Raw genomic sequence first — 16,880 nt, forward strand, 5'->3', positions numbered from 1 at the left:
GTTTTTTTCTTAGCTATTTCCCCTTGGAATTTGTCTTTTTTAAGCTGTTTTGTTTGGTTAATCTAGCTGTTTTTCTCAAAAAAGTGACATCACTGAGCTGAGGAAAACGCAAATTTCATCTGGCCACACTGTACATATGCAACTGAAAAGAAAACGGTGAAAATTGTGGCTGGCCCCGTGTGGCCAAGAATAATCAGAAACGCGGGCAATAACAATATAAATAACTAATAGCCGCAGGAGCGAGTGCATCCGTAGCAACTGCGTTCTCAAGGTGGCCGTTGCTAATAAGTAAGTGTAAGCGAATGAGAGCGCAAAGCAGATGGCGAGAGCGTCCCGCGCGTCAGTGTGTGTGCGTGAATGAGAAGTAGAAAGCGGCGGTAAAAACCTTCGCGTGTAAGGGAAAAACACCAAATCATTTTGATCGAAAAATAATACATAATTCCCGGGAAAGGGAAAATATCTGTGGAAATCGGAAAAGCAGGCGGAGCAACAGTCGCCGAAAAAGAGAATCTGCGGACGAAAACAAAAACGCTTTGCAGGCAGCCGCCGATACTGAAAGTGCCAGCGTGTGCGTGCGTGCCAGCGCGTCGTGTGTGTGTAGTGGTGTGGGCAGTGAGAACGGCGAGGAGAAAACAGTGATAATCACAAACGGGCAAATAGATTGCTGCAAATGGTTGAATAATATTTAATCCAACACCGCCAGTGCTGCAAAAATCGGTCTGCATTATCGTAGTGTATTCAGTGTTGCACATCGCGGCCGCCCAAACGCATAATCCAACGCGCTGCCCCCGCCGCACCTCTCTGTATTTGTCAAATTGACATTGTCAACATATATTTCTTCCGAATAACTTTTGGGCTTCTTTCCGTTTGCGAGGTGAGTTTTGTTTATAGCTAGTGTTGATTGCCTTCCTGGCCCAATTGACATTCCGATGTTCGGCGGTCTCATCGCACCGCAAATGCGCTGAAACTGTACCATATTGCGGAGAGCGGAATGCGGGGCGGTACGGTGAAGACTGTCTAACAGGAATTCCTTTTGGAACAAATAGAATTTGTGGAAGGGGGCACAAGTACTTGAACATGAAAAAACACTGTGAGAAAACTCTTAAAATTGATTTGATGAAAATATTTCACATTGCCCTCCATTAATTGCTTATCTACAGTTGCTATCAAAATAATAACACTTACAAAAATTGTCTTTAAAATTTGTTTTATTTAATATAAAAAATTCCCGTTTAAACGAATATTTGTTTCGCTATGTTTTAAATAATATTGAACCTTACTATTCTATATAAATAATACAAATAATTTATTTCATGAATAAATCAAAATTGATATTTTTTGACTGAAATTTAAATTTATGTCACAGTTTCTCTGAATAATAAGGCCAATAAGGTCAATTAAAAACCCTCCAAATATTGTATTAACTTACTTTTTTTCATTGCAGATTAACAATGCGTCACGATAATCAGCCACGGAACCTTATAAATTGTTGTTTTTGATTAGATTTATGCAATTTCTCGACCATCCTTAGACTACGTAGTACAAGTACGTAAAGCGCTGCATCCTTACCCTTGAAAGGTCGGATCAAAGGGCAGAACCCAAACCGTACCGAAAAAGCAGCACAGCTATAAAATGAGCAGCAGCACAAGTGGCAACAAAGCCCGTCGCAAGCAAAATCCCGAGCCACCTGTCCATGAACAGGACCCGATGGCGCTGAATCACCTGAATGGGATGGCCAACGGAAGTGGTGGTGGCAAAAGGCGCAGGGCCAGCAAACATACAGCGACAACGGCTACGATGACAATGCCAACGCTAACCAATGGGGTCAGCAAGAAGGCCAGATTAGAGCATACCTTAGAGGAGAGTTCCTCTTCCCGTTCTGGAACCGCTTCGGCCAAATCTCTGGCCTATAACAACAATAACAATAATAATAACAACAGCATCACTGCCACCAATGGCCAGTACAACAGAACCAACAACAAGAACAGCAAGGAACCCAATTACAATTACCGAGACACACACTCGCCGGCAACTCCCCCATCGCCACCATCGCCTCCATCCTCTACATCGACTGCATCACCTCCGCCGCCGCCGCCTGATGACCAAATCCCCGAGATCGTGTGCATTTCGGACGCGGAGAGCGAGGAGGAGCTCGATCAAGAGCGCGACTACTATGATCAGGATACAGAGGAAGAGGAGCAGGCCGTGGACAGCGAGCTGGAAATTGACGAGGGCACCCCGAGAGCCACATGCAATAATGGCAATGCAAATGCGAACGCGGCTGCAGCAGCCGCTGCTGCGGCAGCGGCAGCCGCATCGTCGGAAGCCGCATTACCGGCAAACAACAATACCACCAGTTCCACATCGCCCATCGATCTGGATAACGTGGCGCACCAAGAGGAATTGGAGCAGCTCACCGATTTGCGATCCTACGGTAAGTAACAAAATCCACAGGGAATCCCCTTCTTATCGTGGGAAGCGATAATGCCATTGAAATCTAAAGTAAACACAAGTAAGATAACAGAATTAGATACCCGAAATGTTTAATGGCAACGAAAGATAATATAACCTTGGTAACCCAATTGTGTATTGATACTTTAAAAAACAGGTTGAATATAAATACTTTCACCCTATATTAAGGAGTTAAGTATTTTTTTTTGCATCTGTTATTAAAAGAATATTCTATAGTGTAGTTTCTACCAGACTTCAGTTCAGAGTACTTTTTAGTACTTAATTATGCATTCGAAAAGCAATATAAAAACTGTTCTTAAATAATTAATAAGCTGCAACTACGCGTTTCAACCGAAGATGCCTCCAAAGTTTTTAATGTAGAAGGAGTGTCTGGCTGACATAGAGGTTTACGCCGATGGTTAAAGGCATCGGCGGCGGCGTAGAGGTCAAAATGACTCGGCGGCGGCGGCGTAGTAGTCAGAAAGAACCGGCGGCGGCGGCGCGTCAAATAAGGCAAAAAGGCCATTTTAATGAGTTATTTTTTTTTTTTTAAGTTTTATAAAGAACAATGACACTGAAGGCCGCGCTGAAGCTGCGCCGATGCCGCACCAGCGGCGCGCCGCGGCGCGCCGTTATTTTCATAATTTGGCGGCGGCGCGTCAAATAAGGCAAAAATCGGCGGCGGCGGCGGCGTGGCGCGGCGGCGTATATGTCTGGCTGACAGTTGGTCAATGCCAGTTAGAGCGCCGCCTCCGGTGTCCTTTAGAAAGTGGAGCACATGCATTTAACCTTGACACAATTACCCAGAAAACACAGCCCGGCTTTGTACGGTCTTTGAGTCAGTTTCAAAACTACTGACCCCCTCAATGCGCCCGCCCGACCTCTTGCTCTTCCTTTTCCCCCCATCTCAGTACTCACCTCTCACCACACTATATTCGAATATACAACGTGTACAGACATACATTAAGCAGACACAATACACCACCCAAAAGGCCTGTTTGTGCACAGTGGGATGCAATTGTGAACTCCTAACGGGTTCAGTGTTAAATTCAGAACCTTTTTTATGGCATTAACAAATATCTCGATAATTAATATTTGCCAAGTAAAGTACTCTACCTTTTGTAAGTGGTATACAACTCTTGGCTTAGCATCTTTTCTTTATTTATTTCAAGTTTCTTGAAAATTTAGACATGCTTCTGAAAGATCATTAAATTGAAGGCTTTAAAAGAAGATTAAATTAGAGAGAAGATGTTTATCAATTTGTTCTTTTTATTTCATACACTTACATACAAATAACTCACCTTGCTGAAAATAATAATAATAATAATAATAATATAATTATTTAAAATATAATTACCAATCCACTGTGCTGCCTTTCATAGTCGTGACCATGTTCGTTTGTACATCGGCGTTTATATACATACATATATAGTACATTGCATGAGTGTTTGCTGTATTCACAAACATGCTTGTTTGCATAAACGGTCCGTACTGGCAGCGTTGTGTTGTTTGTAGGCAATTTATTTACTTGAACTTGACAATGCAACTCGCCGAACATACCAAGCATAGATGGAGGAGCAAGTTAGCCTTTGGGATAATTACCTGCAAATTGATAGGTGAGCTGTGTTGTGTGTGGTTGTTTAATTATCACAAGAACGCTGACACGGCATATACATACAGTGGCTCACAGCTTATTTCAACCAGACCCAATCAAAAACTTTAAATGCCTGTAAAACATAAACCAAAGGCTTTTTCCAAAAAATTTAAACGCACAATGTTAGATTTGTGTTCAAACATAATATTTAATAACTTCATGTATTTTTTTTTATTTTTTTAATATTTATTTTTTAATTAATAACAAAAAACGACGAAAAATAAGGCCACAGCTTATTTCAACCAAAAAGTTTGCAGTTTTGCTATGCACCGTTATTTAGAAAATTAGGTGTTCTAAATTTTTCTGTGCTTTGGTCAGTCTATTCGGAGTTGGTTCAAGCTTATTCTTGGAAAATTTGGCAAGAATTTAGTGCGCGAAAATTCTGTAAGAAAAATGGGACCACGTACTACAATCGAACAGCGAGAACTCGTTATTAAACATTTCAAAAATGGAAACTCGCGTCGGAAAATTGCCGAAATGGTTGGTCTAAGTGATTCCACTGTCCAGAGCATCATATACCGCTTTGTCCGTGAGAATAGGGTGCACGATAACGGAAGAACGGCGCCCAACAAAATTTTTAATCCAACAGATGAGCGCCATATCGTCCGGAAAATTCGGGAAAATCCCAAATTATCGGCACCGAAGATTGCAAGTGAGGTGGAGACCGAGTTGGGCAAGTCCTGCCACCCAGAAACAATTCGTCGTGTGCTCCGAGAGCATGATTATAATGGCAGAATAGCACGGAAGAAGCCGTTCATCAGTGCCAAGAACATCAAGAGTCGCTTAAATTTTGCAAAAGAGCACTTAGGAAAGGAATCTTCATTCTGGAATACAGTCATCTTTGCGGACGAGTCAAAGTTTAATATATTTGGCTCAGATGGTGCATCCTATGTGTGGCGAAAGCCGAATACTGAGCTGCAAACAAAAAACTTAAAAGCTACAGTTAAGCATGGCGGTGGAAGCGTTATGGTATGGGCCTGTATGTCGGCAGCAGGTGTTGGAAATCTGGAGTTCATTGAGACAACTATGGAAAAAACCCAATATCTTGAGATTTTAAAAAAAAATTTGATCGAAAGCGCCGAGAAACTTGGTATTCGGGAAGATTTTCGTTTCTACCAGGACAACGATCCGAAACATAAGTCGGGCATTGTGCAAGCTTGGCTCTATTGGAACTGCCCGCACGTTATGCAGCCGCCAGCACAGTCGCCCGACATGAATGTGATTGAAAATTTGTGGGCGATTTTGGACACAAACATCAGAAAACGTAAGATTTCGAATAAATCGGATCTGAAAGAGGCGTTGAAAGAGGAGTGGACAAAAATAGCCCCAGAAACAACCCAAAAGTTGGTGGATTCCATGCCAAAAAGGCTTAAAATGGTTGTGGACAACAAAGGTGGCCATACCAAATATTAAATAAAGTATTAGTCATCTTTAAGCATTGAAAATACATAGAAGTACCGACCTGGTTGAAATAAGCTGTGGCCTTATTTTTCGTTGTTTTTTGTTATTAATTAAAAAATAAATATTAAAAAAATAAAAAAAAATACATGAAGTTATTAAATATTATGTTTGAACACAAATCTAACATTGTGCGTTTAAATTTTTTGGAAAAAGCCTTTGGTTTATGTTTTACAGGCATTTAAAGTTTTTGGTTGGGTCTGGTTGAAATAAGCTGTGAGCCACTGTAGGTAGGTGTTATCTTCTCCTCTCTCAAAACAAATATACCACGAAAAAATAAGTGATCTTTAAACTGTTCAAGTAATTTATTCGGTTAATGATTTCCAAAGAATTTCGGCACAGAACGTTGATTTAAAGATCACATTAAACAAACCTAACTCGAAAGGCTCTGCTATTCAGGGAATTATTTTTCTTTCTAACCAGTAGAAACGTCTAGGAAATATATATATAAAGTACCTTTTCAACCCCTTTTCCATAAGTTTTCAATGATCTTTGGCACGTTTCTTTGGACAGTACTATTGTTGCTTACAAAATTACACTTGGAGTAGCAATATTTATCAGTAGACATGGCAAGAAAAAAATTAAAAGGTTGCTATCAGAAAATTCCACACTTGTTGCGGTTATTATTGTTCATATATACCGTCGGTTGGCAGCGTTCATTAAACTTTGCCTAGTCGGAGAGAGAAAATACATTTTGTTTGTGCGGTTTTTTTCGGTTTAAGAACCTGTCAAGAAAAATATAATGCATATCAAGGCCAAGATACATATATCCATAGAGATTGGGTTGCTTTAGCACTTGATTCCAAATGTTATCCTTTACCTCATATATTTTTAGTGTTCCCTTAACATGTATCCAGTTAAGTTTTCACACCATCTTACCAAAACTGTTTTCTTGTTGAATCGATATTATTTCGGTGAAAAAGTTGTTTCCCCATTATTCGCCACCCACGGAGAGAGTCCTCGGTTCATTGGACCCCCTCGAGAAATTCGGAACGCGTCATCGTCAGTCATCCCGAGCGTTGTGCTGGTGTTTTGCGTAAATTACACTTACTTGCTGGGCTGTTTAGTAAGTTGTATTTTCAAACAACCCAACAGGTTCGCCCAGCAACTCGGTTTCATTAACCCCCTCAAATGTTCCTCGATTTCACAACAACTCGAAATTTTGATGGTTCGATTGCACGAGGGTTGAATGCACGCAGCAGTAGGCAGATATAGAATGTAATGGCGAACTTATGTTAGACTCGAATTTTACATTTACACTCTATTCTTTGCTGTGCACTGAACTCCTGCGAATGTCCTTCGGGGTTCAAGGACAATTTCACCAGCTGCTGCTTGCGTTGCTGCGGCTAGCGTTCATTTGTCAAAGCAGGAGCCAAAATTCGCATTTATTTGCGTCACACGCTCAGACTTTTGGAGCGGGAGAAGGGTGGCCAAAAATGGATCTAACTGACTAACAGATTGAGGATGACCATATACAAATTAGTCACTTGGGAACGTTCTACTTAATTGCTATCAAATTGAATTACACGCGTTTTATAACCCTTCGGTTTCTATTGTAATAATTTATATTGTCTTTTAGTGGAATATAACTAATTAATATTTTTTATTTTTTGTTTAAGTAATAAAATATTTTTCAATAGTTTCTTTTTAATCAAGATTCTTTAAAATATATCTTAAATTAAAGTTAAATTTGGATTTATACATTAATTGGTCTTGCTAAAAATATTATTGTAAAATTTTAAATGCATTACACCTTTCTATTTTTTAACAATATTAAAGTTTATGTAAAAATTGTTTCCATACTAAGCCTTCGGTAATTGCAATTAGCAAAGTTTCACTGTAACTTTGTAATCCTCCAAAAAGGTTGTCTGGGCCTTGTAATAACCGTAAACTCGGCTTTCGTGGCGAGACGTTCGGGCCAATGAACTGTTACAGCCTATGTTGAAAGTTGGGAGAAAGGCAGGAGTCGCTCACTCCCTCTTGAGAGGACAATTGGTGCTTGGTTTAGGGATGATGAGTGTACAAACTGTGGTCAAAAGGAATTGTAGGGAACCCATTTAAATATTTATGTATAAACAAATGGGATAAAGCTGTGAACTTATTAACCTTTTATAAATTACAATCAAATATTTTTTAATACTAGACATTTTTTTGGACATGTACAAATTTCAGTTCACTAATCGATTATATCTGAACATGAAAATATATTTTTATTTGTCAAACTTTATTATTAAGTCCTATGATTTTGTCGCCAACTGTATCCGCCACCCACCTGCTGCGCAGCCCGACGAAATCTTAAACTCTTAATTCTCTTTTTGTTAATTATCGCAAAGTGCATTTTCCACTTGCCTGTCTGCGTTTTCCCCCTTTGCTTTCGTCTCGTTTCGCATAGTTACCGTTATGCGTACTAGCCTCTAAAAGCGGAATGAAGTGTCTGGCACGTGCTGCGCTGGCGATAAAAATAAAAAAGGCGATAATTCGAATCACATGTGTCAAAGTAAAAATAATGCAAACGACTATTTTTATCGTCCCCCCCCCCCCCCAATCATTCATACATATACAGTGGTGCTCATAGACTTAAGCCACAAGACTTCATCCAAGAATTTTAACGAAAATTAAGAAAAGTTTTTATTCCACAGCTCCAATTATTTGTGTCACATTAGTTCTATATATCAGTGTTCTAATAAAAGAATAACCAAGTTATAAAAATATATATTCAACGAAAAATTAAAAAAATCTGAGACCAACCCGAAAATGTCCTGCTCACATACTTAAGCCACCTGGAAGAAAATGATCCAAAAAGTTAAAATTTGCCCAATATTCCTTATAATTTTAATAAATTTAGTTTAATATTAAGTGGGATGACCTTTCTGATTAAGAACAGCGGAGCAACGCTTTGGCATTAAGCCCACAAGACGTGCGCACTGATGAGGGGTGATTTTCTTCAACTCTTCCTGCAAAATATGCCAAAATCGTTTTTTTTTTTGCTGTTTTTTTTGGCCAACGACTTGTTTAAGAATACCCCACAAGTTCTCTATAGGGTTCAAGTCGGGGATCTGCGGTAGCCATTGCAAAACATTGATTGTCTCTTGGCTAAGCCACGACTTGACTATCTTGCTGGTGTGTTTCGGGTCGTTGTCCTGTTGAAATATCCATGCAAGTGGCAAATTATCGGCATATTCTCCAGATAAATTGTTAATAAGGATGTCCCTGTACATTTCGCCGTTCATAATGCCTTCTATCTTCTTTTGGAGACCTACGCCCGATGCGGTGAAACAGCCCCAGACCATAATCGAAGAGCCACCATGTTTAACGGTCTTTCTCGTGTATTTGGGGTCCAATTGTTTGTTGGGAGGACGTTGTACATATGGTTTACCATCACTCCCAAAGACATTAAACTTGGATTCGTCGCTCCAAACAATCAAACATACACGAAAAAGATCGTTAAGCTTGGTGGCGCTTCGATTATGGTCTGGGGCTGTTTCACCGCATCGGGCGTAGGTCTCCAAAAGAAGATAGAAGGCATTATGAACGGCGAAATGTACAGGGACATCCTTATTAACAATTTATCTGGAGAATATGCCGATAATTTGCCACTTGCATGGATATTTCAACAGGACAACGACCCGAAACACACCAGCAAGATAGTCAAGTCGTGGCTTAGCCAAGAGACAATCAATGTTTTGCAATGGCTACCGCAGATCCCCGACTTGAACCCTATAGAGAACTTGTGGGGTATTCTTAAACAAGTCGTTGGCCAAAAAAAACAGCAAAAAAAAAAACGATTTTGGCATATTTTGCAGGAAGAGTTGAAGAAAATCACCCCTCATCAGTGCGCACGTCTTGTGGGCTTAATGCCAAAGCGTTGCTCCGCTGTTCTTAATCAGAAAGGTCATCCCACTTAATATTAAACTAAATTTATTAAAATTATAAGGAATATTGGGCAAATTTTAACTTTTTGGATCATTTTCTTCCAGGTGGCTTAAGTATGTGAGCAGGACATTTTCGGGTTGGTCTCAGATTTTTTTAATTTTTCGTTGAATATATATTTTTATAACTTGGTTATTCTTTTATTAGAACACTGATATATAGAACTAATGTGACACAAATAATTAAAGCTGTGGAATAAAAACTTTTCTTAATTTTCGTTAAAATTCTTGGTTGAAGTCTTGTGGCTTAAGTCTATGAGCACCACTGTACATGCATGTGTATTTATTTTGGTATTTTCTTTTATTATCTTTATCATTGTAAGAGTGAAGGGAGCAAGAGAAATTCCTTTAATGGCTGTGTAAACTGATTAGTTATAGGTGCAATTGTGTAATTACGGTTTGATATCAATAGGAATCGATCTTATTCAGTCTATTTAATTATAAATTACTTACAAGTAAACATATGATTATAATACAAATATTTATACTCTTTCCACAGTGAAATTGTACAGTGATGAGGCCGTCAGTCTGAAAGACTTCAAAATTATACGGGTTCTGGGCACTGGAGGTAAGTTTGTTTTATTTGTTTTGTCATTTTATTGATTGGTATTCAATTATTGACTTTTTTTTGTTCTTTTTCAAATTATTTCCGTAGCGTACGGAAGGGTGTTCCTTGTTCGTAAGCTGTCGCGTCACGACGCTGGAAAACTCTATGCGATGAAAGTTCTAAACAAGATAACGGTCGTCCAGAAGCGCAAAACCGCAGAGCACACTAAAACCGAGCGAGTGGTAAGTTAAGCCCTATATAAAGGAAATAATTTAAATAATTTGTTTAAATTTTATAACTAAAATAAATCATTAAAAGAAGGAATAGAATGGATAGACCTAACCGGCTGTTAACGCTGACATTACTGCGTTGCAAGCGTCTAACTAAAACTATAATACCCTACCATGGGTATCCTTAGCCTTATAATGTTAATAGCCACTGTAAAAGTGTGTGCAAAAACCCTTTTAATCATTTTCGAGCAACTTCAACGACGATGTAGCAAACGTGTTTAATCAACAATTTTTTTTGGCAGCTTTCTTGCTTTTGCTTTGCCGTTACCTTGTGCCGCTACTTCCTCTCCCCGCTGCCGCCCCCGCTGCGTGCTGTTTTTGCAATCACCGCAACAAGACTTCTTTTACTTTGGATTCCTCTTCACTTTATGACGACAATAAAGTGCAGCTTACTGAAATTAAACTCGTCGTGGAACGATTTGACAACCTTCACAGTCGCACGTACAGTTTCCAGTAGCGAATCCAAGACGAAGCCGAAGAAGAAACCAGTAAACGGGAAAGCATGAAAAAAGGAGGTGGCGGGATGGGGAGAGAAATGTTCTTGTGACCCACATAGCGACTTGTTCTTGTTGCACCGGCACAAAAAAAAAAACTAACGGAGAGCAACTGTTGAAAGCCAGCCCCAAGAGAGTAGTAGGATACACACAGTGAGAGCGGGAGAGCGGGATCAATAGTGGAAGTTGTTGTTGCTGCTGCTGTCTAGTGCAACCGGTTTTTGTTGCGGCATTGAGAGAGTCGCTAGTAAATCAATGAAAATAGAAAACGAAACGAAAAATGGGAGAAACAACAAAATGCGTTAAATAACTGCAAACAGGTGTAGGCGCAAGAGCGGGACGGCGGCAGCAGATAAGCGCCTCGCGTAGCAGATAAATTGAACAAATTTTACAATTGGGCCGGCTTATTAGTTGTTGTTTTTCAGCTTTCTGCGCTATTTTCGTGTGTCTCTTTGTTACACTCTTTCCTGCTCTCGCACACGCACGCACTTGGCTTTTTCAAGGTACAATGAGTGTGTGCCAGTAACCCAGTTATAATTAAACTTAGTTTGATTCAATAACATTCGATATGACAGGTCTATAATTTGACTTTCAAAATAGAAATGAATAAACTTTCGGAATTACTAAAATGACAACTCACAGATAAATGTAATAAAGCTAACGCTTTATTTATCTTTAAATACTTTTAAAAACAAAAATAAATAATTTTGTTCCCTTAAGAAGAGTTTTGAAAATTTCGCTTAAGAAAAAATATTACACACATTAAAAACTATTAAAAAATAAACCTTCCCTTTCATTTTGCCCATAACTGTAGATAAAAAGACAAAAAGAAATGTGAAAGTTTGCTCCTCCCACCGAAAAAGAGCAAAATATGAATTAAGTTCATTATTAATTCACTTTCGAAGTGTACTTTTTACTTTTCCCCTTGAATATTTATAAGCTTCCGCAGCCATTCTTTCATTCCATGTAATATTAATCTTAACACGCAGCTAAGCAACAACAAGTAATTCGCAAACTAAATACAGGCAAAACGAAACACCTCACTTAAACACACACACACTGTATTTGAGCAGACAAAACAAAACGAAAAGAAAAACAAAACACACGAAGCTTTGTGATAAGCGAAAATGAGCGAAAGAAGCGTCCAAAAGAGAGGCTGCAAAATATCGATAAGCTGTGATTATAAAGTGGATAACACGACGAACAGTCGATGCTCTTCTGGGATGTAAACACGCCAAGATAAAAACATTGTGATATGGAGATAAGCATAGAACAAACAAAAGAAAGATTGATAAATTTAACACTAATCTACGGGGTTCTTTTGACTTTGTTTTATATCAATTTACATATAAATATTTTGGTTTGATATTATATATAAAAATAATAATAATAAAATATCATTATTTGTAATTTTAAAAAACCTATTCCCGTATCATTTCAGGTCCTGGAGGCTGTCCAGCGAAGTCCTTTTCTTGTAAGTCTCCATTACGCTTTCCAGTCAACTACGAAACTGTATTTGGTGCTAGGTAAGTGGCCTTGAACGTACAAATAAATCTGAAAAATAATTACAACATGAAATAATTTTGCATTTTCAGACTTTGCAAAGGGCGGGGAGCTGTTTACGCATCTCTACCATGCCGAGCACTTCGATGAGCATCGAGTGCGTGTGTACATAGCCGAGGTAGTGCTGGCCTTGGAGCAGCTGCATCAGCTTGGCATTATCTATCGCGACATCAAACTGGAGAATATCCTACTCGATGGCGATGGACACATTGTAATCTCCGATTTTGGGCTTTCAAAGATCCTGTCCGCTGAGAACGATTACCGGGCGACCAGCTTTTGCGGCACTCTAGAGTACATGGCTCCCGAAATCATTAAGTCGTCGCCATCTGGCCACAACAGTGCCGTGGATTGGTGGTCGGTGGGTGTGCTCACCTTTGAGCTATTAACCGGAGCATCGCCATTTGCGTCTGCGGATGGACAGAGTCAACAGTCGGAGATCTCACGTCGCATCTTGAATGAGCCGCCGTCGATCCCCAGCTCCTTCAGTCCCGATGCTAGGGACTTTGTGGAGAAGATGCTGCAGAAGAGCCCAAAAAGGCGACTGGGTGGCAGTCATCGCGATGCCACCGAAATCAAGGAGCACCCCTTCTTCAAAGGCATTAACTGGCAGGAGCTGCGCGTCAAGCGACGCAAAGCTCCCTACAAGCCTGTTATTAACGGCGAAGAAGATGTACAGAACTTTAGCACAGAGTTCACCGACCAGCTGCCCGAGGATCCCGAGTGTGAGGCCCCGCCCAGTCGGATTCGGCTCTTCCGCGGCTATACCTATATAGCGCCAGAGCATTTGGAGCAGATGCGTCGGGACAATAACTGTAATATTGAGTACTGCAATCCAGGACTGCAGGTGAGTTTATCAGAGATTCTTTTTTTGTGTTGACGCCTAAGATGACTCAATTCCTTGTAGAACGTACCCTCGCGACCGGATGACCTGGAGTTGGGCAGCAAGACGGCTAGTGGTGCTTATGGCATCTGTCACTTTGTATCTGACATTTCCACCGAAATGGTGTTTATGGCCAAGGTCATACAATTGTCCAAGTATCGTGCCTCCGAAGTGGACGCATTGATCTCGTGCGCCTTGGACAGACAAGGTCACAAGAATATCGTCAATTATCATGGAACGTTCCGGGACAAATGCGAGACTTGGATCATTATGGAGTACCTGTGTGGCGAGGAGCTCTCGGCGCTTATCCAGCGTAACTTTTTGGATGAGCAGGCCTGTCGGGAGATCTTCCAGCAGCTGGTAATGGCCACACGCCATGTCCATGCCAAGCACTTTATACACGGTGACCTGAAGCCGGAGAATGTGATGTTTGAGAGTCGCGACGCTCACACTGTGAAGCTGGTGGACTTTGGCAATGCCTGGTAAGGAATGCGGGATCACCTGTGTGAATTCCATGACTAAATCTTTGTTCCCCCACAGCTACAATGGCAAGTTCCAGAGTTGGAAGGACAAGCCGCGCTACACCCTGGACTACGCTCCGCCGGAACTCCTGGCGGATCCCAATATAGTGACATACTCGCCGGCCGTGGATATTTACGGATTAGGCGCCACGCTCTATGCCATGCTAGTGGGTCATCCGCCTTACAGGCAGGGCTCCAGAGATGTGGAACACACCGCCAATGCCCATCATAGGCTAAGGAGACGCATGCAACGGGAGCCGTTCAATCAGAGGTCAAGGCGCTGGCTGAGTGCCACCCCTGCTTTCCGGCACCTGGTGGGGTGGTGTCTACAGCGCAATCCCTCCGATCGGCCTAGCCTGGACGACATCCTTGACAGCGAGTGGCTGCAGTATGGCACCAATGATCCCGATGTGGACATTATTTTGCCAGCGGAGGAGCAGGAAGTGGTCGATCTCAGCGAGGACACCATGGAGCAGCCCACATCGGTTGTGCAGGATCAACCCAAATCTAGCTCATCGCTTGACAGGTCGACGGAGGATGAGGGCATCACTCTGGTCAACGAGCCAGTTGAGGAGACGGTGGCCAACGGCGGAACTGCAGCGATAAATGTTGCTCCCATATCGGACGATGAAGACCTGGTGCTGCACGATCGCTTCGATCCGGATCTTGACGGGACCGAAGTCTTTTATGGCTTTGACGAGAATGCCCCGCCCCTGCGTATGCCCGAGGAATACTATGTGGAAATGCCGCTGCCACAACCACCGCCGCCGCCGCCTCAGGAGGAGCGTCTCCAAATGCCGCCGCCACCCCCTCCGGCGGCTCCAGTTGTCACGGCCGAAACCACTACCAGCCAACGACCCAGAACCCGTCAGCAGCGTCGTACCGCGAGTTTGTTGCCCCAAAATACAGTTGCAGATGCGCCGGAGGTGGATAGCAAGGCCAGCTTGTATCTCCTGATGCAGAAACTGCCGCCGCCCGCCGAGACTATTGTGGCCCGCATACCAAGAGTGCAACGTGTCGTGCGTACACTACCCTCCAGTGCGTCCCGGCGGAAGATAGACGACGAGGTGGATTTCTTGGGCTTCAACAAGACACCGAATACATGGCGCAAATCGCGGGCTAGCTATCGGCACTTCTGCCTCCTGATTAACGGGGTACAGCAGGTGCTCAAGCATAAATTCAAGAAGGAACGTCGAGTCTACAGTTTGCCAACGGTGAAAATTGAAAAAATCGATGAGGCGTACGAGAGGCTGCAGATCTATCCCAGGCCAAAGCCCCCGAAGCCAAGGCAACCTCGGGCGCCCAAAGTGTACCGTCCACCGACGCGAGTGCAGCCGGAGAGAGCGCGTGCGCAGCGTCAGCAGTATGTGTTTGAATGACATCCTTAACAGGAGCAGCAGGCGGCGGCGTTAAATGACGAGGTGCTGGTTGTAGAGGTGAAGGAAGAGCAGCTAGATGAGGAGGAGAAGCAACTGCAGGCGGTGCTGCAGTGGGAGAAGCAGGAGCTGAGGAGTTGAAAACAGACAATGACACGGACAGGGACCACGACAAGAACGCCAACGAGCAGAGCCCGGCTCTAACCAGCCGCACCAAAGATCGTGTCAATAATTATTCACCATTTTTGTTACAACCATTTGAGAGATGTAAGGTGAGAGAGAAGCTCATCCTTAACACCAATAATAAATGTTCATTCTTAAACTTGAAAGGGGAAGCAGAAACCCCGCCCCTAGTGCTTCATTGTGCTAGCTAATTAGTTAATTTTGAATTTAAATTTAAATTTAAAGTCAAACCAAGGCAAAGTCAATTTCTTCCCAAGAAGCGGAAGGAATGGACAATAAGGAAAGACCCGAGACCACACACAATCACTGATATCATTACTAAGAGCGAGCTGGAATTAGTTAAGTGCAGAGTTATATGTTTAAGAACAGTGAGAACGACTACATGATACCCTCTTTAAACACACATATATACAAATTTGCTTTAAGTTGTGTCCTAACTTAAGTTATATAAATATATATATATTCTTTACTATTAACCAGAACATTGTCTGCTCTGGACAATGCATTCAATTCCTAAGTATCCTAGACATTATTTCAGTGGAATATATAATATATAATCTGCGAACAGCAATCTACGGCCTGAAGAGTCGTACCAATTGTTAATTGCAATTAATTTCATTGTTTTGTTGTCAAGTTCTTTTGTTTTTGTTTAATTTTTAAAAGTTAGTTTGCCACCTAAAATGTGTATTTAATTGGCTAGAAAAAGGTATGGAAACCCAATGAAATTCAAATAAACTCGGAAAACATAACAAAACATTTTCACATGGAGTACCCTTTCATTTTTTTAAATTGTTCATTATTTTTTTTATTAATGCCCAAAACCCACATATCGAACTGTGTAAATTTGTCGTAGGATGACGATGAAATGGTGTAAATTTTAGTATAAAAACAAATAATGTTTATATTAAAGTTGCCTTTTAACAAGTTGCCTTAGAACGAACACCACACACACACACACAAACACACAATGTATAATCCCCAGAAAACCGATTAGAAAGTTAAACATAATCCTACATTTTATAAGCCAGATTCGAGAGAGAGAGAATCTGTTTTGGGCATGAGTTTTATATAATAAAAATAATAATAATTATAAAAATAATAGTGAAACACCAAACCAGCAAAGCAATTTGTCGTAGCTATAAGATTCACAAATAACTAAAACTACATAGACCATAGACTTTACCTAATCTACCTGCACAGGGGCGAACCAGGCAAGGATGCTGAGTAAGGAGGGGTAGCGACATGTTATACCCTTTAAAACGACATAGCTTCGCGAGGAGATATGTCGTGTGTTGTTTGGCGGAGGCAACGACGACCACTAGTTAAATGTAAGAAGATGAAGCAATCAAATTTATAGTTTGGCCAAAAGCATTATGCGGACAGAAAGGTCTAATCCAGGGGAGCACAGAGTTGAAGAGACAAATGAATATGAAACAAGTTGCTAGCAATGTAAGTCACCAAAGTTTGTACATAACACGAAAAACCCTATATCAAAATGCAGTTACAAAATAAAGCATTTCAAATGATAAACAAC

At 41.3% G+C, this 16,880-nt stretch overlaps 1 protein-coding gene across 1 annotated transcript; it reads left to right on the forward strand.

Annotated features, from left to right (window-relative positions):
* Positions 1-113: 113 nt before the first annotated feature.
* JIL-1 (JIL-1 kinase) lies at positions 114-16,795 on the forward strand. The gene is made up of 8 exons (XM_017163988.3): positions 114-874; positions 1,445-2,434; positions 9,992-10,060; positions 10,148-10,281; positions 12,265-12,349; positions 12,419-13,230; positions 13,291-13,748; positions 13,807-16,795. Exons 2-8 carry the CDS (start codon positions 1,633-1,635, stop codon positions 15,164-15,166), a joined length of 3,720 nt encoding a protein of 1,239 aa, XP_017019477.1. The 5' UTR covers positions 114-874; positions 1,445-1,632; the 3' UTR covers positions 15,167-16,795.
* The last annotated feature ends 85 nt before the right edge of the window (positions 16,796-16,880 follow it).

This window comes from Drosophila kikkawai, chromosome 3L (genome assembly GCF_030179895.1).
Source record: "Drosophila kikkawai strain 14028-0561.14 chromosome 3L, DkikHiC1v2, whole genome shotgun sequence".
Taxonomy (NCBI): domain Eukaryota; kingdom Metazoa; phylum Arthropoda; class Insecta; order Diptera; family Drosophilidae; genus Drosophila; species Drosophila kikkawai.

Excerpts from the sequence above, each read along its gene's own strand:
- JIL-1 (XM_017163988.3), top strand. The coding sequence starts at position 1,633 with ATGAGCAGCAGCACAAGTGGCAACAAAGCCCGTCGCAAGCAAAATCCC. Across the intron at positions 2,435-9,991 it reads CACCGATTTGCGATCCTACG|TGAAATTGTACAGTGATGAG; the intron begins GTAAGTAACAAA and ends CTCTTTCCACAG. Across the intron at positions 13,231-13,290 it reads ACTGCAATCCAGGACTGCAG|AACGTACCCTCGCGACCGGA; the intron begins GTGAGTTTATCA and ends AATTCCTTGTAG.